General features: G+C 40.3%; 2 protein-coding genes across 2 annotated transcripts; both read right to left on the bottom strand.

Moving 5' to 3' along the window:
* Positions 1-477: 477 nt before the first annotated feature.
* On the bottom strand, positions 478-6,630 carry LOC135334887 (uncharacterized). Its single transcript, XM_064530253.1, has 11 exons — positions 6,434-6,630; positions 6,007-6,138; positions 4,537-4,632; positions 4,366-4,449; positions 3,453-4,064; positions 2,684-2,905; positions 2,075-2,431; positions 1,966-2,025; positions 1,810-1,893; positions 814-1,740; positions 478-736 (listed from the first exon to the last, which is right to left on the bottom strand). The coding sequence occupies exons 1-11, from the start codon at positions 6,509-6,511 to the stop codon at positions 731-733; spliced, it is 2,658 nt and encodes an 885-aa protein (XP_064386323.1). The 5' UTR covers positions 6,512-6,630; the 3' UTR covers positions 478-730.
* Positions 6,631-6,941: 311 nt separating this feature from the next.
* LOC135334382 (mucin-like protein) lies at positions 6,942-21,628 on the bottom strand. Its single transcript, XM_064529538.1, has 25 exons — positions 21,104-21,628; positions 17,427-18,233; positions 17,210-17,330; positions 16,862-17,079; positions 16,362-16,646; positions 15,611-15,901; positions 15,220-15,549; positions 14,997-15,130; positions 14,531-14,854; positions 13,793-14,316; positions 12,608-12,804; positions 11,402-11,604; positions 11,094-11,325; positions 10,852-10,965; positions 10,299-10,544; positions 9,932-10,203; positions 9,702-9,801; positions 9,337-9,492; positions 9,014-9,130; positions 8,594-8,716; positions 8,395-8,520; positions 8,152-8,265; positions 7,818-7,961; positions 7,369-7,522; positions 6,942-7,233 (listed from the first exon to the last, which is right to left on the bottom strand). Exons 1-25 carry the CDS (start codon positions 21,210-21,212, stop codon positions 7,080-7,082), a joined length of 5,595 nt encoding a protein of 1,864 aa, XP_064385608.1. The 5' UTR covers positions 21,213-21,628; the 3' UTR covers positions 6,942-7,079.
* Between the last annotated feature and the right edge of the window lie 230 nt (positions 21,629-21,858).

Raw genomic sequence — 21,858 nt, 5'->3', positions numbered from 1 at the left:
AACAAACTGAAAATGGTTAATGCGTGGGTGATATTATTTTAGCCTCTATAACAGACCGCCAGTGATGTACTTATACTCAGGGCCGATAATATTTTTGTGCAGTGATAGAGTTAGCGTGTGGGCGGTGGCACATGACTATTGTGACGTTTACATTCTTGTGGCAGCGGACATTCTTCACGCACTGCAGCTTGCCAGTCCCTTTCACCCGAGAGAAGGGGAGAGTGGTTTCCAGTCTAACACACACATGTACACACACAGTCAGCTTATACCATATCCCTCGTGCGGCTAAGCCTCGAGGCATAATTATTAGCCTACAGGTGATATCTTGAGCATGATTTACCAACCGTTACCCCCCCTATATATATATATATATACTCGTGAGTCATGAATCGTACAATTATGCAGCTATTTATATAGATATGCCAATCATGCATGCATACAATTACTATTATCGCGTAATAATTATATTCATTGTCGTAAGTATTGAAAATCATTTAAACTTACAAAATTTGCACAAAAATAATGTACTCCAGTGCATGTATATACTAGCTTGTATACATTGTGACAGTATTAACAATATGCATGCAGGTATATATAATTATAGCTACAGTAAAATAAAGAAATGTGTATTGTCGTTCAGGCCATTATCATAATTATTTATCTACGATTTATCTGGATGGGTTTTCCCTAAATAGAGCTATGAAGAGTAGTGAGGTTTTCCGTGTTGTGGTTAGGCCTGCATAATACATACACATGCAACGATTAAATTAATTTGTACGGTACGATAATTAGCATGCATGATGATTGGCTCACCAAATGTGTTTGCATATCGATGATATCTTGGTAAGGATTGGGGTACGTCTTGGAAATTTGAATGAGACTAGAATTGAGATTGTTAGTGGTGGGTCTTTGTTCAGGAACATCTTGAAGGCAGCCACAAATTAGTCGGCGGAAGGGATTATCAGATGATAACTTGTTGATCCATTTCGAACGTTTTTGAATATGAGATTCTTTGCGAGCCAATCCCTTGGGAGTGACAAGATTATCGTAGTACTGTGGATATTCTTGTAGGACGACAAACAGAATTAGCACACCAAAGGAGAATACGTCCAAAGCAGAGCCATACTCGGGGATTTCTGCCAGTGCCTCGGGGGGCATATATCCGAGGGTGCCGGGAATCATTGATTGTTTGGAGGCAGCCAGAGGGTGGACATTGATGATTTTTGAGACACCAAGGTCAGCAATCTTAGCATGGAGGCTCGTTGTGAGGAGAATGTTGGGAGCTGTCAGATCGCGGTGAACAATACCCTGAGAATGAAGGTGGAGTAAACCTTGGGAAATATCTAGAAGAATCGACACTTTTAACCACATTTCAATATTTTTGTATCGCTTTAGGCAATCTTCGAGATTCATGTACAGGCGCTCCATAACTAGTGTGAGCTCTTTCCCGTAATCTCTCTGTGGTCCGTAGTGCACACCCATGAACTGGACAATGTTGGGGTGACGCATTCGACTCAGTAACACACATTCAGTATAGAACTTCTGGTAGGCAGCTTGCTTGTCTTCTATATTCACTCCTTGTTCTCTCCCTTGACCAAGCAAGATGTCGTGAATTTGCTTAGCGATGCAATTGATCCCGTTCAAATGGATACGATACACAGATCCGTACGACCCCGCCCCCTGACACTCTCCGAGATATGGAAGTCGAGGAAGGACGTAGGGAGCCAACTCATCCCTGGCCTGTATGCACAAAATAAAAGTTCAACAACAGAATTTTTTTGTGAAGTTTACTTGTCACAATAAACTTACTTCCAGCTGTTGGATTTGTTCCTTTAACTGTTGAACTGTGATTCCAAGCGTTTGGTTTTCATTTTTCTTACGTTCAAGGTTAACCTGCAAAATAGAGTGCTCCAAGTATTATACAAAACCGTTTTGATTGTAAGCTCTCGATCATCAACAACTTACTGTCAGGCCTCGTACATCACACTCAAGTTCACCAATTTTTCCTCGCAGCTCATGAGTGCTCTAGCAATGGTAAAAACAATGATTATTAATTTTTTTTTGTACTCCTCACCTCCTTGTGAGCGAGAAACTGTTGAATGTCAGTTTCATACTGCTTGATTTTATGATTCAAACCATCATTTTGTTGACGTATCTCTGCCTTCTCCGCCTGAGCTGCATCCAGTTGTGATGTTTGGATAGCCAATGCTTTGTTGAACTCTGCCTCCAATCCAGTCTGTTTTCTCCTCAGTTCATCGAGCTCTGTTGTTGCATGCTGCTTAAGTGTTCTCTCTGATTCCACGGCTTCTTTGAGGTTGTCTTCAAGCACTTGCATTTCAAACTGGTGCCTCCTTTTTTGACTTTCTTGTTCGCCTGCAGCTCTCTCTCGAGCGGCTCGCTCTTCATTTAAGTCGTTCTCGTATTGACGGACCTATGGAAAATTCAAAGTGCATTTCACTTCAATTCGGGTGATATTTTTTCTATGAAATCGGTATATAACAAATCTTGCCTCCTCACCATAAGTCAACCACTATAATTAGATAGCTCCAGTGTAAACAATGAAACGACAATATATATAGGCTATTCTACACACTTGAGGCTATAGTCTATAATTTTTGCTTTTTTATTACGTGTATATTAAGTCTAGGCATGCCAAAAAGCGGTACATTATAATTATGCTTACTTGACAATGATAGAGTTCAACTTTTCCCTCCAGATATTTAACTATCTCCTGAGATTCCACTTCTTCCATCTGCTTCTGAAGTGCCTCGTAGTCAAAAGTCATCTGAACAATGGTGTCAATTTGCTTGGCCACATGTTCGTGAGCTACTTCAAGTCTCGACCTCAAGTCTTTAATTTCAGCATCTCTGTCATTTCTTGGAACTGATTTCTGTGTCGTGGGTACCTGCATGCGTGAAATGTTAGGGTTTATAATTATAATAACATTACCATTATTATTATAGTTATTATAACAGATCCACCCATCATCTGGTGCTCCAAATGATGTATTTATTCTTGATGTTTCCTATCTCTACGCTGAAGACTACCAATTTGTCTCTAAATAATAAATAATTACACAAAATTAACAAGGTTCACCATGTTTTCATGCAATAAGTACACTCCGTTAATCCGGAAATTTCATGTATTCGGCTCTATTCAGATTAGCGAGGTTCTACTGTATAAAGGGGCGTATATATATAACCTATATACTTAATACTGATTGCGCAATAATTTCAAGGATTACTTATGGACCAATCAGATTGCAGGATTCTACCCGCATCGGTCTACATCCTGAGTAATAATATTGTTATCCAGGTATATTGACCACATCCTATAGGTAACATCCAGGCATGACTGTATTTACAACCATATATAGTCTAATCCTTTGATGTCTGACCACATGAGCAATAAAAGTGTATACACGTACATGTAGCTAGCACTCAACTACTAACCAATTCCAAACGACACTTTAATTCTTCTTGTTGTAACTTCAATTCACTCTCCATCCTTGTGTGCTCATCTTGAAGACGCTTCACTCCTTGCTCAGTATCGTCTTGTTTTTCTTCACCACGATTGAGAATGTTCGGTAGCTCCCCAATGTTCAAACCCTCTCTCTGATTCTGAATTGCTCCTGGTTTTTCATGAGCTTGAAAAGCCTCAACTTTTGTCTGAATTATTCCTTCCCCAGCAGCTTGGTTAGAATCAACCCTGGTATGATTCTGTTTATGTGTAACACAAAGGGCTTCTTCATCATGCAGCAATCGGGTGGCAGTTCTACTTATCGTGGCTTCAGGAACATTATTTGTTGTGGACGGGTCAGCTGAAAACTGTTGCTGAAATCCTTGTGCTGTTTGTTCGATTGCTTGTGTCCCTGCTATAGTGAACCCAGTAGTGATAGTTTGCTTGCTTTGGTCACCACCAATTAATATTGGTTTCACTTGTGGTTTTAAGATTTCCTGAGGTGGCACAGAATTCTCGTGAGGCTTCTCAATTTTCGATTGTTGTTCAGAAGATTTTAGCACACTCAATGGTTTATGCTTCACCTCTTTAGTCTCATGATGATCCTACATGTGACATGTGAGCACTTAGTGAGAGCATGCATGTGTAATTGACCATACTATTAATCTTTATGGTGTGGAATGTCGTAGGAGTATCTTTCATGTACACTGCTTATATTACACTGTATAGAGAGTGTCATTTAGACTGCAAAATTAAAGTGTCAGCCATTACTTTGTTGTATAGTGTTGCACATTCATTATTATAGGCATGTGAGAGATATGGAACAGTATATATACAAAGTATATGATCTATGAATTTTTCGTACATATAATTATATACACAATAACCATTATAGCATGCACTTACATTGTCAAGTGTCTTCACATTTTGCTTTGATAAATCTTCCCAATTTTTTCTCCTTCTCCGGTTCAAAATGTTCGCTAGTTCGTTCTGCATGAGAGTGAAGTGCTCATGACTTGACTATATGTGTGGTTCGCATATAGGGCCTCACTGTTATAATTATAATATGGGACGTACGTTGGCTCCTGAAACTTCTTGCTCCTTTTTTTTCTCTTGTGGAGGTTTAGCCACAGGAGGTTTTTTGCGACGTAGTGTACCACCGACCATTAATGACTGAACATGTGTATGCATGGTAACAATTATTAGTATATTATATATATGGCTTTGGTACGGTGGCCCTGAGCGCTACTCTAGTTGGTACTCAGGTGCATTAAGGACTGGGACCTTCAATTATTGCTGAATTTGCAAATTATAAGCCCCGCCCACACGGTCGCCGTGGTTCCGCCCACGCGTTCATTAATTCAACGTACCACTCACTTTTCATTTTGCAGTAATTCAGCTAGTTTAGAGAAGTGACTTAGTCGGCGTTTAAAACACCCTCTAGTAAAGCTTGCGAGGCAATAGATGACTTCCATAAGCCTTCCTTAGCTGATTTATCCTTGTACTTTGTCAACAAATTGTTGACCGTGTCCCTGGGAAGCCTACTATCCAAGATGAGACTGCTACATCAAACAACTTTCTGTTATTTCTCCCTTGCAAAGACCAGGAGGGCTAAGCGCTAGAGTGAGTTGTTAGCTTAGATAGAACTAAGTATAATGAGCAGCAGCAATAGCTAGTAGCCTTAGTGTTTAAACGCCGATTTTTCAATAGAAAAGTGAAATAGTGCTTCGACAAAACGGACCACCCCCACTGATCAATTAGTGGGAGGGGCTTCATTTTAATATTTTCCTAGAGAATGGAAGCCAGTGTTTCATTTCATCATAAAAGTTTTGCACAGATTAATATACACAGTAAACAGCAGCAGGTTGAAGTGCCTCTTATAAATGTCTTTTTTATGTTGGTCCCAGTCCTTAATGCACCTGAGTAGTTCATACTTGATAGTTCAAATGCGGAGTTGGTAGTTCGCAGTTGCTACTTGATAGTTAAAACACGTAGTTGGCAGTTGGCAGTTGGTAGTTCGCAGTTGGGAGTTAGTAGTTGGCAGTTCGTAACCTTTAAACTTTGCAACAATAATTAGCCTGTTTTTAAATTATGATACTGGCACCGATATCTAGCTGACCTAAGTCTAAGACGGCAATTATATGTACACATCTAGGCATAGGGAGATCATTTCAAGTCTAATCCTCATGTACCTATATTCCCAGATCCCAGGGGAATTATAGAAACAGGTTTTGCATGGCACTTTTAGATTCTATTGAGGCTATTTAAAGTTATGGTTAAAAGATTAGAGGCAGTGCAAAGATCTATATACAACATTTGCAAAGTTTAAAGGTCACGAACTACCAACTGCCAACTCCCAACTGTGAACTACCAACTACCAACTGCAACTGCCAACTACCAACTGGAGTAGCACTCAGGGCCACCGTACTTTGGGAATCAGGCCCTATAAAGGCAGACCACATCTTTAACCTTGCCATCTACTTCATCAGACTCTATATGAGTATAACAGGTGCATGGTTTTAGACACATATTATTGTATAGATCTACCGGTGCACTTCTCCCGAGTATTTCAGCACCAGTGCCGGTAGCTGAAGCAGACTGAGAAGCACACCTAGGCCTGCCTCTCATTGTGTGGTTACCACCATTTGGGTTTTGCAATATCGTATTGAGCTCCTTCACCTGCAAAATCAGTCCCATTCGGATGTGATATTTGATAGCAAAGCTAACGAAGTACAAACTGCTGTAGCATTTTACAATGTTTATTATGTATACAAGCATTATCTGATTCAGAAGTAAAGTGTAACTCATGAAAATATATATATATATAGTATAATTATAGTATATATAGTTACTGTATAGTTTAGTGATTCACATGCCATGGAGTCATAACAAACATTGTCCTGATTATACCAATACTGATACGATGTCATCCTATATAAATTATAACCAAGGGCATAATTATGTTATAACTAACCAATGATCCTAGTGGCATTGCTACAGGAATTTCCCTGTGTCGGTCCCCAGTGTCCTCTTGGTACCCATTGCCATTCATTGTAATTCTCTTGTGAACCTCCTTCTCAGAGAGATTCAGACTCAATTCTCAGTTACTAAGAGCAAGCTATAAAAATAATGCTTACACAGCAGTTCAGTATAGGGAGTATATGGAAGGGTACTTACCCCGGCCTAGCTTCCATACCATGCCATGCGCAGTAGAGACCACACACAAATTAGCAACCTGCAGAGCACATACAAGAGTGCATGGGAGGGGCTGATGTTTGCAGAGTTTGCACGCCATTGGGTTTGTGCATGTGTGTGTGGTGTGTGTGTGTCTCTGTCTGCATGTGTATACTGCTACAGCTGCTCAAGAATCAATGAAGTGCAAGTAAGAGTTTCTATAGGCTTCTAGTCATGTTTTCTTGGGTTTGACAACCAAATTTGGGTACTTAATAATGTTGGCAAAACCATCCCACTTTTCTGTAGCCTGAAGCTGAAGAACTTACTGATCTCTAACCTTTAGTTGTGACAAATTTTAAACACATGCATGTACAAATCAAAAGTCAAAACAAACTCAAAAACTGCATGCATTCATGGCTCTTATTGTTGGACTGTTCATTAAGTTATTAGCTGAGATCGACTTTTTTCTCCATCTCAGCTTGTTCGTCAAGGACATTGTTTTTGGGTACTGGCTTCAGCTCAAATCCAGCGCCAGTGTCGATAAAGTCTAGACCACCTCCTCCATTCTTAGGTTGTCCTGATCGATGATTGGCACAGCAACTACCAGGGGAGAACATTACGAGTTATAGACACACACACCTTGCATGCATGCAGGATTTACTCTGAATGATAAACTGGATATTTACACTTGAGGTTTCTGCTATTTATATCCATACACTTAAAAAGCAGCCTCACCATGTGATAGTAATGAGAAGAAGGACCAGTATTAGGACCAGTCCAAGACCACCTCCCACCGTTATACCAATGATCTGGTTGGTTGTCAGAATGGGGGTGATATAAGTAGCAGCGGGAACATCCACTGGTGGTGGTGTTGTAACTAACACGCCCTCTGTGTTCGTGTGCGTGCGTGTGTGTGTGTGCGTGTGTGTGTGTGTGTGTGTGCATGCGTGCGTGCGTGCGTGCGTGCGTGTGTGTGTGTGTGTGTGCGTGCGTGTGTGCGTGTGTGTGCGTGTGCGTGTGTGTGTGCGTGTGTGTGTGTGTGTGCGTGTGTGTGTGTGTGCATGTGTGTGTATCTTCTGTTAGGTATACTTGTGAATTCAATCAACAATCAGAACTCTGACATACTGAAGCACTGATAATCTTGTGGAAAATTAACTCATTCTTATTGCATGGGGAGAACTTACCAGCTTCACACACTCCCTCCACTAGTAGTGTACCAGCCAGGCACTCACAACTGTAGTTACCCTCAACATTCACACAGAACATGGAGGGTTCACAAAGGTCAGCAGCAAATATGTCCAGAGCTGCCACCAAACACTCGTTGATATCTGTAAAATTTATGGAGAGAGACAATTGAAGCCATAAATACAGCATTCATTGTACAGGTTTAGCTAGTGTTTAATTTAATTGTTACATAACGCATAGCTATAAGTGCTCAGAATAGTAAGTTCAAATCAGTAACTGTACTTACACTGAACTGGTCAAAATTGCTATTGCACAACACCCCCTCGAGCTCACCGGTACATCTCCCCCCAGGCAACAGCTGGTATCCCTCACGACACGAGCATTCATAACCTCCCTCCAAGTCAGTGCAGATCTGCTCACATGGATTTTCCTGGCATTGGTTGATGTCTACGGTGGGGGTGAGGATAACTCTTATTTCTGCATAGAAATACATTGAAGCCTCTCTGTATAAAAAACAATAATACTGTTCCAAAAGACATGTCAGCATTGATTATTATAATGAATGCTCCAACGCACTTGTGCAGTCTATCCTATTGGAAGCCAGTTCGTAACCAGGGAGACAGCTACAGGTTACTACTCCGGATAATCTCACACATGATTGGGCACAGCTGTTACTAGCATCGCACATTGCTAACGGGTTAACTGTAAAAAGAAATGCACATGAGCAAGGGAATTTAAACCAATGCATAGGAGAACGTTATATGTGTGGTGGTACCTTGGCAGGTTCTTTTGTCAGTGCTGATGGTGTATCCTTCGTAGCAGCTGCAATGGAACCCTCCAATCGTATTGCTGCAGTCGTGATGACAACCACCATTGAGCAGAGAGCACTCATCAACGTCTGAAGGAATATGCAAGGATACAACATAATTATAGTGTTGTTCCATAGCATTAACCATTTAATTTGGGCCTGAAAAAATCGCAAATTCAAAGAGCTATTAATAATGCAAAACGTTAATATAAATTGGAAATTCCACATTTCTAGCTCAACCGTCCATACAGTTCCAAAATATGTAGCTCATCAAGAGCACTCGTTAATGTCTGAAAGAATATGCAAGCGTGATAAATTCATAGCAATCACATAGGCCCGGAATTAATCGCAACTTTTAATAGCTAATTAAAGTGATCATTCACTTACCTATACATTGTGTTTGACTGACGAGCTCGTAACCAGGGTAACAGGCACACTCGAAGCTTCCCGGCTGGTTGACGCACAGTTGAGCACAGCCATGGGTACCGTTACACTCGTTGATATCTGAGGAAGTAAATTAAATAGCTTATCAGAATTATAACAACCAGGAATTTGTGGTCCCAATAATACAAATACAAAGATATAATACAAAGAAATAATACTTTTATGACCTTTATTCTAAGCAACGTACTAGGGTCACGCTTACATACCACACAATGAACATAATTATATAGCTGCTGCAATGAAATGTACACATGATGGCAGCTTACCAGCGCACTTTGATCCGTCTATATTATACCCTTGAGGGCACGAACCACACATTGCCCCCACTCCTGGAGCAGGGACGTCCACACAATCCACACCCATGAAACAGTCAAAGTTGGCACAGCCGTCAACGTCAGCCTCACAGAGTTCACCCTCCCAACCTGAAGTAGTGTATACGTAAATGCAGGCTAAAACTAATGTACAGTGGAAACTCCATAAAACGGAGGAACAGCCTTTTGGCCATATAGAGAGGTGGTCTTCGTTGAGAGGTTTCAATTTCCAACCACATGTATAGGTTTCTTGTGTACAGTCAATTAATGAATTGTGAAAAGCCTGTAATGCTTTACAAGGTTACACCATTAACATGTACCTTGAGGGCATACACAGTTAGAGACAACAGTACTGGCACTCTGGTTCACCACTCCCTCCAGTGTGCAGTTGCCATTATTCTCACAAGCACAAATCACAATCTATGGAAAATGCAAAAGCAGTACAATGTAACTTGACACTATTATTATGTGCCGCTCTATAAATACAGTGCTTCCACAGGTCAAATCAACCAAATGTACCAGGTCCAATGCTCTTTATATTACTACAAACCTGCACTTCTAGAGTTGATCCAGCATCCAGCTCATCAGTAGCCAAAAACATGAGAGAAATATCGGTAATCGCATCAAGTTCCAACCTGAAGGTATACTCCACTGTACAGTTGCCCTTAGGGGTAGGCAGTAAAGTGGCCCCAGCTGGCAGTCCATCCACCAGTGTAACATTGATATTACCTTTGTCATCAGTCACATTGAACACCAGTACAGCCTCTTCCCCCAGCGTAACATAGAGACTGTCAGGACCATAGATGAGGGGAGGGAAGTTGGCTGTGGGTAAAGGTGATGATTAGCAGTACGTAAGTAGCTGTAATTTACACATGTATTAATACTGGCATTAAAAGTTTAATTCATAAATAACGTACATGCAAACTTCTCATCTTCATTGATTTTAGAAATCATCAACTTAGTTTCAAGGCCTATATTGATGTCCCCTGTTTCTATGGAGTCAAAAATACACTCGTCATTGTCTCCACACATTTGAAGCACTTCTGCTGATGCATTGGCTACCACTTCATCCAGGTACGGTGGATCGTGGTCAAGGACAGCAAAGTCTTCAGTAGTCATGCCCTCAGGGTAAGTGAAGAGAGACTCTGAAGCCTCCACTTGCCCTGTGATCACAAAAATACACAATGTACATGTCAATTATAATTTATTATTGCATCTTTTATTGATATGCACGGACATATAAATTAGCTTGAGCACATTAGGTTTAATAATTAATTTTTAGTTAGTGCAACTGTTCAGTCGCACACTGTACTATTAGCTCGCATGCAGCCACGTGAAAAAATAATTTAAAAACAGCTGCATGCCTGTTCTAATAATCCTGACATCTCACCTGTACAATAAATTTCAATCATACCCGGACAATTTTTAGCTGTCCGATAAATTAGCGGTAGTTACACTCAGGTCACTTACATGACAGTCCCACTTGATGTAGTATCCGGTAGGAGAATTCACTAATAGGCACCATAGTTCCGTTTCGGAATATAACATCATCAGTGACATCACCGTTGTAGTTCCCAACCATTCCTGCACGAGGCATTCAATAAATGCATACTTATATAAGTTCAGAAAATGCAGTAACATATTTGTGATTAGAGGGAGGCATGCAGCCTATTCAAAACAAAGTGTGTACTTATTATATGAATGTTATGTACCTCTAGTTAGTCCACGGAAGGCATCAGGGATGATGACTGTGAAGGTGAGCATGCTCGAGAGATTTACCATTAATCCCATTCCATTCGGAAATGTAGCCAGAATGGAATTGGAAGTGCTTCGAGACACAGAGTAGAGGTCAGTGGATATAGAAGCATGGAGGTTGACCAGTTGGTTAGTCACATCTTCTCCATTGATTAGAATCTCAAGCTGTCTAGTTGCATTCAGGCGAATCTGTTTGAGGGAAAACCATTGTGAAATAGAATTCACACATATAGTCAATTCAATCTATTAAATTCCCCTCACATACTTCAACAGGAGTGTCCCTGCTCATAGCGAAAGCGAAACCACCTAATTCAGTAGCCAGAGAATCAACAAGTGGTTGCATACGAGCTTGTACCCAGAACGTGGTATCATTAGTCTCCAACTCCAGTAGAATGTACTCTCCCCAACCGTTGAATGTAAACTTAGCTCCATCAAGGTTGGTGAGATGAGGATCACCCGTACAGAAGGCTGTGTGCATGTGTGTGTGTGTGTGTGTGTGTGTGTGTGTGTGTGTGTGTGTGTGTGTGTGTGTGTGTGTGTGTGTGTGTGTGTGTGTGTGTGTGTGTGTGCATGTGTGCATGTGTGTGTAAGCTAGGACTGACTGTGTGCTCGTAACTGTAGAGCTAGGACTATCCAATAGGAAGAGTAGAGGGTTGCTTGTCAATAGTGTAATAATTAGATTAGGGAATACTAGGCACTATGGTATATGGTTTGCTCGGCTTAGTAGATCAGATGAAAGATAAGGCTAGGTTCCTCCTTCGATTTAATTTTTCACAAATCTAAGCAAGTTCCCTAAGTTGAAAAATCTTGCTCCTGTCAAGTACCTAATCAAGTTGCCCAGTTTCTGTAAATGACGACCCAACTTGAGATATAGGATCTGCTTTTAGTATTACTTAAGAAGAACGTAATGGGTATGTTTGATATACTACTTCGCACAGCATGATAAATTGTTCTCTCCATCTGTTATTTGTAATGTAATGTATACATGAGCTAGAGAGCTTGATCATGAAGGGCCCACTCGCACTATAATTATATCACACCTCAGGGGCATTAATATGCATGCATGCATGCACCTAACAACTCGGATGATCAGACACATTATTGTGACGTGGAAATTGTGATAATTAATGTGGTGGATCCTATAATGGCCAGCCGGCAGTATTCAATCTCTCAAATGATTATATATACAACAATTATTCAATACCATTCATCGCTTATCAATAGCTAACATTCTTATAGATAAATAGCACACCGATTGGGGCAGAATAGGTGTCAGTCTGGTTAGGATGTTAGGGTTAAGGTCAATCTAGCATTTATACGAGGGTCGCTTATCAATATAGTGTATAGCTATATAACATGCATTCTTTAGCAAATCGATTGGGGAAGAATAGGTGTCGGTATGGTTAGGGGATTCTGTAGGATTTACGTATATATAATACTATTAACTGTATGTATCTAGTTTACCACTCACTTCTTCTTGGCGGCGAATAAATGGCACAGGTAACTGGAGGTCGTCGAGTCCTGTACAGTGTGTCAGCTTCACCTCCTATGCTGCATTTGCGTCGCAAGTTGTAATCATTATCAAGGAACTCTTTTGGGAAGAAGCTAGGACTGTACGCCACCACTCCACTGATACCACCAACATTGTTGAGAGCTCCACTGCTTTGTCTAGAATAATTAATACGATCATAACACAATGACTATGTTATAGTTAGAACATGGGCATGAGGTATCTATGTGTTATAGTGTCCCAAAGCTCGAGGGCTTTAGCCCGATGGATGAGGGACACTATAACCATAGATACTGAATGCACATGTTCTAACTGATTTAGATCCCAAAACCTATTGGCTACTAAAAATGCACTAGCTTAGCAACAGTCAACCTATATAAACAGCCAACCTAGCAACTGCATCATTATTCTCAGTTTTGAAAACTAATATCTATAAAGTTGGCATCTCTGTGTCTCTACTAAATCTGTGGTCTCTATTCAAGTCAACCCTGTTCCTCCACCTCAGTTTGATTGACAAAATTATAGTCCTAGCTCCACCCACAAAACGGAAATATCCAGCTCCTCCCCCAGTTTTGCAGCAAACAAGCCCAGCACACTTCCCAAAAAACGAGCAGCTCGTACTACTCTCACAAAGCGAAAGGAAGACACCTAAGCTAAAATTTGCAGCAAACAAGCCCAGCAAACGAGCGGCTCCTATACTACTCTTGAAGTTCAAGTTGAACAAAGTGAAAGGAACTTTAGGAAGAAGCCAAAGCTAGAATCCCAGCACTTCCATACATCCAGCTCCTCCCCCATACATCCTTGCAGCAAAAAAGCACAGCACACTGCCCAAAAAACGAGTGTCTCCTACTACTCTCGAACAAAGCCAAAAAAAACAACTATAGCTTCTCTCTTTCATTCTATAGTTCTGTTATTATATTACGAGACAGAGCATCTAGCTACAATAATTTTTATGTAATTACATGTGTATCTTCTTGTAAATCACAATACAATGTACAATGTTGTAGTTTGTAGCCCAGAGCAATCTATAGTACCGGTACTATAGCTCATAGTTCCCTGCTAAATACACTCAAATGGGATCTAATAATATAAATAACATGCAAGAACCCAAATCTATTTGAACTCTCTCTGCATGGTTCCTCTTACCTATAGCAACAGAGAATGGTGTTCTTCTGGGGAAATCTCTGAGTCACACAGAACTGCTCAGCATACAAAGGGTCTAATGTCAACTCAAACATATCAATGAAACTATAAGCAAAGTCTCTTGATGCTTGAGCCGAGTTGCAAGGGCATCCATCCTTTAGTGTGGTTCCATCAATGATGTCACCATACAAGGTATCGTTATTGATAGAGCTGGTACATTCTGCACGTGCCAATTGCGTGGTATCTTTAGACCGGCCAACAAAATACACTTCGTTATGATAACGTGATCCTCCAGCAAGGCTGGAACATGCAATCATCTCGTTCATAGGAAGATTTGACAGACGATGATTTTGGAACAAAGACAATTCGTCACTATCACTACCAAAAAATGAGGCTGGATTGATGTTGTAGCCGATGGTAGAATAGTCACCATCCTGCGACTGACTCCATTGCAGATCATCACAGTTATACGTGTAGACAGCAAAGGTTACTACACCATCAGTTATGATAATGGCTTCAAATGAATTCTATAAATAAAAAGGGAACATATATTTTTGATATAGAAAACATTCATAAAATAACTGCCTCCTAACCATTACTCTGAGGCTTTAAAAGTTTCCTCTAGTTTTAAAAATCCATGCTAGTTGGGGCACCCAATGTTATTATTATTAATAGACCCTGTACCATCAGTCTATTACATGTATATACACTCGCGCACACGCACACACACACAGCACTCACTCTTCCTCTGTCTGTTGCAGTGTAAGGATATGGAGGAACATCTCTCCAGGAGGCTACTAGCATCCAGGTGGGTTCAAATGCACCAAATAGTTTAGCATCAATATAGTTTGAGATGAAGGTGCTCACAATATTCATAAAACCAGCAGTACCACTGAACACTTTGTACATTACGCTAGAGGTAGGATCACGGCCATCGTGGTCGTTCCAGAATGGAGCGAGTAAATTTGATTGGCTGATCCTGACATCGGGTGTAGGGAATCGTTCTTTTGCTGTACCGAGAAAGAGAGGTGGAGTGCCAACAGTCAGCATACCATTCGTGCAGACCTACAGGAGGATAAAGGAAACAGTATCACGGTTATTCATATTATAGGTGTACAGTAGTTATGAGTGAGGTTGCTGCATGTTTGTGTGTGTTTTTGTGTGGATCATGCACTGTTTAAGAGGTACACCTATATCTTTAACTCACATGAACGTATTGGTATGTTTCTGATCCAAAAGGAATGCCAGTACTCGAGTAAATCCGCTGTGAACATCCATCATCACTATCAAATAATTCCATAGCATCACCAGAGAGGATAGGAAGAAAGTCCAAAACTAGAGCTAAAGAGAGAAATACAATAATCCTAGCGGCTCTGCACACACATGCGTGCATTTCACTAACTCCGGTATATTTATACACACGCACTTACATTTAGTGATAACGTTGATCTTAATACTGTCATTCCCGTAGATACACGAAACACTTCCTAAGAAATTGCCGAGAATATTGAGAGTGATACTATTCTTGAGGATAGTGACTATAAAATCTTTATCACTAATGTCTGAAGTGATATCTATTTCTTGTTTGGACTCTAGGAGGTGGATTCTCCATAACAACATCCCAGGAATAGTCTCAAGATCCGTTCGTGTAGGATTGATATACCACAGGCATTCAAATGTGCTGGCTGTATCAATTTTGGCACCATCCATAACTTGCTTACGATCGCTGTCAGGTTCAATCGCAAAGAGAGACAATCGAGCTGCAGCGAGTACACAATTATAGTCAAACTTAAATTAAAATATTATATAGACTAAAATCACCTGGCACTTCCCTGAAGGTTAAGCTGGCAGTTGCCACTACTGTTGTGTAATTAGTTGAGTTCCTGGCTTCACAGATAAACTCTCTCCCTTCTAGCATACCAATACGATGTTTGTTCAGCTCAAAATCTAATCTCACAAAGCTTTTAGCTTTGATTGTCGTGATTCCCAAAGAGGTCAGATGTCCAGAAAACAGCACATGAACATCTGGACGGTGGGAAGTACAAGTGAGAGAGGCGGTTGTGTCAGAGCTGAGAACAGTCAGGACCGGTGGGTAGAGAGTAAACGTAGGAGCTGTGAGAAATTAATAAATACACAGGTAATGGTTCGTTCTAATGAAGATGCTGATAACTTTCAAGTATTTTTTAACGAACCGTGATGTGTACAGACAACCATGCAAATCCCATACCATGCATGGTCAGCTACTCAGGCCTGACTAAAATAAATCAAGCAAGATCAATAGGCACCAGTAATTATACGACTATACATTAATTAATTGTAATCATTCTCTACGACTATACATTTGAGGTGCATGCAAGATTACAATTGACTAGAGGCTGCATGCACGCGCCCTCTGGGAATACATAACACTGCCTTCCTCCATGTAGAAACCAATACAACAATATAGTGTACATAATTATACGTATGCTTGATGAGCGACTTATGGCTTCGTAATTATTAAAAAGCATTGCTTTAATATCATAATAGAAACACATTCGGGGATTTACTATACAGCCATGCAGATTGAACTTACCCTTGACGTGGATAACAAAGCTTGGGCGTCGACGAAAATACGTTCCTTTTGTGACAAAGTACACTCCCTCGTAGTCCACCTGGGCCATGTTGATGTGCAGCTCAGCATGGTACGGAAATGGTGTGTTCATTTCAAAACGGTACTCAAAAGGTGGCGTATATCCAGCAGTATACAAATAGAGAAGACGTACTAAATTAAAATCGGCATGTGCAAAGCGTAGTACAAGTTCTTCATCAAGATTAGCAGTAGCTGAGTCTCCTTGGTAGAAAAATAGGTGATAACTATCTGAATAAAGAGAAAGTATATAAACTCACAATAATAATAATTATGAGACTGATGTATAATATATAATTATGGTATAGTGATTCAAGCATGTTACAATGTATAACTATGTTATAGTTGTTAGAAGAGTTTTATAATTATGCATGATGTGTATGGACAAAGCCTCAGTATAATTATGAGTACTTCATGCATACAATGCTCTATACGTACTGACTTACTCGAATGCAGAATGTGAGGGCTGAGGAAAGTATCTTCCTCTGTCCTGCACGTGTAGTAACCTTCCAAACCAGACTCAGCTAGCCCCCTGGGTGCATTCAAGGTAGTGGAGTTGGGCCAATCATTCCTGATATAGCTATCAGGAATAGATACTGCACCATTGTCAATCTCCAGCATGGGGTTTACATGTTCGTTAGTGTCCCTGCTAGTACACGTCACACTGTAGAGGGGGAGGGAGAGGGTGTTGTGTAAGCACTAAGTATACGCATGTATAAATTCTCCCTATCAATTAAATTATTAATCATTATAATAATACTCTAATAATTGTCTCGTGCCTGCTTATATCTTACCTGATGATACTCTCCACGATATAAGATCGAACTGTGAATGGCTGACCTAAACCGAGCGTCACATCCAAAATCAACCCATCAATGTACTCTAGCTGAATAGACATCGACACTGGCTCAGATTCTGCAAAAAATAATTGTATAGTGATCATTGATTGTATCGTCAAACACTTACATCTAACGTGGAACATTATAATTATAACACATTCCATTTAATTACCTGTGGGAGCTCTCCCGAGATTGGAGACTGCATAGGCATAGGGCCGGGGGGAACGAACCTTTAAGCCATAGTGTGTAGCAGCAAATCCAGATTTAATGGTCATGAAACAGACTAGATTGTACCTGCATAATCCTTTGCTCGCAAGAAGATCTTGATCACTAGAAGTCAGTTTGATAGCCACAGACGATGTTAAGCCAGGCGACTGGTTCAGCACCTCACCACCCGTAATGTTAACAATGTTGTTTGCATCCGGATTATAGTAATTGCGAGAGAGTGATAGCTTGCTGGCATTGACAGTCGCAACGTCAATTAAAGTATTCACATGAATCATAAGAATCCCCTCATCCATCCAATAATCTATTTTATAATGGTAATCGAAGTAGTCACGGTACAAGCGCAATATCACATCACACTCAATGGCATCATATGGCTCTATTCGAAGGTCGAAAGGATCTCCAAGCATATCTGCAGTGTACATTTCCAAGGGCATAGTAGAAGTTGTATTGATAAAATCGCCCAAATTCAGCCTCAAATAATCTCTAGGATCCATTTTGATCTGAACGTAGTTGTTGTAGTAGAAAGATGTGCAAAAACCCGGGTATTCAGCCTGGAAAGTTTCATTCGTATCCTTAGTTCTTAAAACAAGTTTATTCAAAAAGCACGGTTCATCAGATGGATGTTCGCGTTCAGGAAAGTCATAATCGTTAACGATGTCGCGGCGGCCGCGTTTCAAGTTGTTAAAGTAGATACGCAGGTAGACATGACGATAATTGTACTCGAATTCCACTCTGTCAATTGATACAGATTCTATAAAAGAGGTGCGCAATTATTAAGACAGTACATTTTCAGACACATAATATATACACTTATGAATGACTTCATGATAGCTTTTGTTAGAGTTACATGATGTGTAAATGAAGTCACATGAGCCAAAAACAGTCGTCTGTCAAAAAATTAATACGAAATTTGCCTGCAAACTTTTATAGTTCAGTGACACAGTAAGCGAAAATTGTTCAAGGAGAGCTCTAGATTCCAATTGATATGATGAAGACGGATTGCAATTATCGAGTGCTCAGACTCAGAGTCAGAAGAGCAAAAACGAGCTCTAAAGTATCAAGGCATGCAGGTATCCAGTGGCTTTAATAGGGGTAAGTAGATTATGCTGGCATCATTTTGAGCATAATAGGCCATTTTAGGTGACATTTTTTGGTGAGAATTATGCTGCGCATAATTAATAGGCACAATTACGAGAATGATGGGTAGGTTTTGTACATACAGGTCAGTACGAATGTTAGTAAAAGTGTAGGCCTGATAGCAGTCCTGATAGTAGTTAATTGATTAGAAGAATACTATTTTTCTTGTGTGACGACATAGGCTCTACCCCTTGTGCATTGGAGGAATAAAAAGAACAATAATTATTGAAAAGCTGTTAACTTGAGCATAAAAGAATATAGGTAATACAGTAGACTCTCGTTAATCCGGTCACCCTTGGGACAGCTAGTGCAGCTAGCTTGCGGAATAGCGACGTGGCTGCAATTCAGAAAATAGCCGCAGCTAAAAAAAAATGACCTTACCTAATGACTAATTTTGCGGTTCTGTCTCGAGGATAAATGAAGGATTATTTTTATCTGCCACACTACACCAAAAACATCATATCCGGCCGTAATAAACATATATTGAAAACCTAGTTTGGGGCAGCCAATAATTATACTAACCAGTATAATACGGAATAGAGAGCCCGGGCTGCATTTCATGCATGCAGGGCGAGTTTTGTACCGTGAGTAAATATCAAAGTAAATATCTAGCTAGCAATCCGTGCAGTATACTTCGTATCTGAAGTGCATGGTGCTATAGTTATGAGGTGACCTTACTTCAGAGAGCCGGAATAGCCAACGAGAGTCTACTGTATCTCGAGCATATTAAATCTACCAACCCCTAGGCCCTGAGTGACCAAAATTTCATTTTTTTACCAATTTAGCTTAAATTTGCCTTACTGTCCACATTTTCTACTTTTCGTCATCTTAACATACACATTTTGAAAAACCGGTGTAAGGCCATGTTACTTATAATATAATTATATGTAATGCATGGTTAAATTCTTCACAACTCTACCTTCAAGTACCATAATATTATTATATAAGTCTCACTTCCTGTGCTAGATCTATAGTGGCAAGTGTGCAAGTGACCGTGTTCCCATGAAGGCCAATTTTCTTAAATCAGTCTAGTGTGCAAGTAGCCTCGATCCCAGGCTGCACTTCCTCAGTGTGCAAGATGCATGCAACAAGTGGAATGGATTGCGTCTAATTTAAAATTTGCTAATTTCACGGATTGAAATTACTATCTATAAGTACACAAAATAACCTCTCACAAGCGGACCTTCTTGATTCCAGACGGAGGACAAGTTTTGTGCTCCCAACTGACCAACTTCATGCAAAACTGCCTCTTATGACAGACAAACAGGAAACTACACCCACATGTTATGTTCAATATGTTTGCAACGTAATTGCTAATCATGTACTGCCTACTGCAAAGAATGCTTTATATCTTTGATTTCAGCAAGTTCATCAGCTTTTTGTACTAGAAATAAGGTCCATACAGACAATAATACATGAACAATACATAAACATACTATCTATAATTCCTTGTTACACAGTAAAAACACATTCGTTACAGTAACATAAAACATGATAAATGAAACACATCTTTTGAAATTTCATGTAGAAATGACAACACTAAAATATGATGATGCATCCCATGATTATGTGTCGGTGCGCATGCGCAAGCGAGGTATACGGTAGTGTGTTAAGTATTCAGTATCAGCAAATTGCGGAATTGAATTGTGAACTAGCATATCATATGAATTGCTGCTAATCCCTCAATTCTCAGAATTTTATATGCGGTAGTTAATTGTGGTTTACAGAGCAATTAGAAGTCATATAGTTATGTTGTGTGCGCATGGCTTTGTGGTAATTAATACATGGGCTTAGAGTGATTCTCGCGATCCATTTGCAGACTTTGAGATTTAGTATAGCACCTGCTAAGGTATATATATACAGTGGCATAGAAAGATTTTTTGAAAGGGGGGGCTGATAGTATAGTCTGGCCACACCCTCCCCAACTTCGTATTCTTGCAAAGACTGAAAGAGGCTGGAATTCGAGACTAGGCTCACAGATCAATCCTTATCTCTGTGGTAGATCTATCGCTTTGATCTTGAAGCCTAGCCCATCATTGAAATAATCACGTAATTTACAGTTTCAGCATATAATTATAGCTGGCTGCAGCTAGCATGCTGTAGCTAAGCTAGCTCAACAGTTCAAGCTAAACATTGCTCTCCAACAAGGGGGGGCTCCAGCCCTTGGAGCCACCCCACTTCCTACGCCACTGATATACATGTATCCGATAGCTTTTTGATGAATGATCTTCATGCGCAAGGATATAGTTTGTTGACAATGAATCCATTGCACATGCACAGAAGAGGAGAAGAAGTCTTTCTTTCATCGCATTGCAACTGTTGAGCAGTTACAGCGGGAACAGATCGACACACACACATCATCAGTTTTCGTATCCCTACTGCAGCTACGCCTCAAGATAAAACTTCTCAATAATAATTGAGCTATACAGCTTTAAGACCAAACTCTATAACATACTATAAATACTCACTTTTCCCCTCACTTACCATCAGTTGGTGCCTCAGTGATCTGTCCAGAGCCCTCACCAAACTGACTGAAGCCTGGGCTAGGGGAGAGTCCAACAACCAACAGAGCCACAGCTATAAGAAGCTTCATTGCAAGAGAAATAATGGTCTCTGTGAGTTTAGCTGCTACACTTACAATAGTAATAAACTGCACTTATGCATGACTTTATATAACGATGCATCTGCAGGAATTTGGTACAGTAGAACCTCGATTATCCGGACACCTTGGTTCCAGAAGCAGGCCGGATAAGTGAATATGCCGGATAATCGAATAGATAAACCACGCCTTGATCCACCCACTTTATTGATGAACAGCAGTGCCGCATGTTGTCTGCGCATGCGCAAAAGAAAAGCAGGCATGTCTCCATGGTAACAGCTGCAACACGCATGCGCATTTGAGGGACACGCCCATTTTCTGAATTATGTAATCTGATTAAAAAGAAAACTGCCAAGCCGGATAATCGAGGTTCCGGATAATCGAGGGCCGGATAATCGAGGTTCTACTGTACCACAAGGGGTATTATGAGAAAAATGTGTTTGACCCCCAGTCTTGCCATAACTATTCTTACAGGGAGCCAAGTAGCTATGCCTGACATTGTGAAATGTTGTTTTCAAACATAGATGATTAAACAAGTCAAGAAGGCTGTTAATGAGAATAAAAGAATAGCCTAATAATTATAGGGAATATCTCGAGCATATTTACCAACCCTATTATCGGGAGTTATAAATCAGCTATA

This window comes from Halichondria panicea, chromosome 1, assembly GCF_963675165.1.
Source record: "Halichondria panicea chromosome 1, odHalPani1.1, whole genome shotgun sequence".
NCBI lineage: Eukaryota > Metazoa > Porifera > Demospongiae > Suberitida > Halichondriidae > Halichondria > Halichondria panicea.
This window is presented reverse-complemented; position numbering and strand designations above follow the sequence as displayed.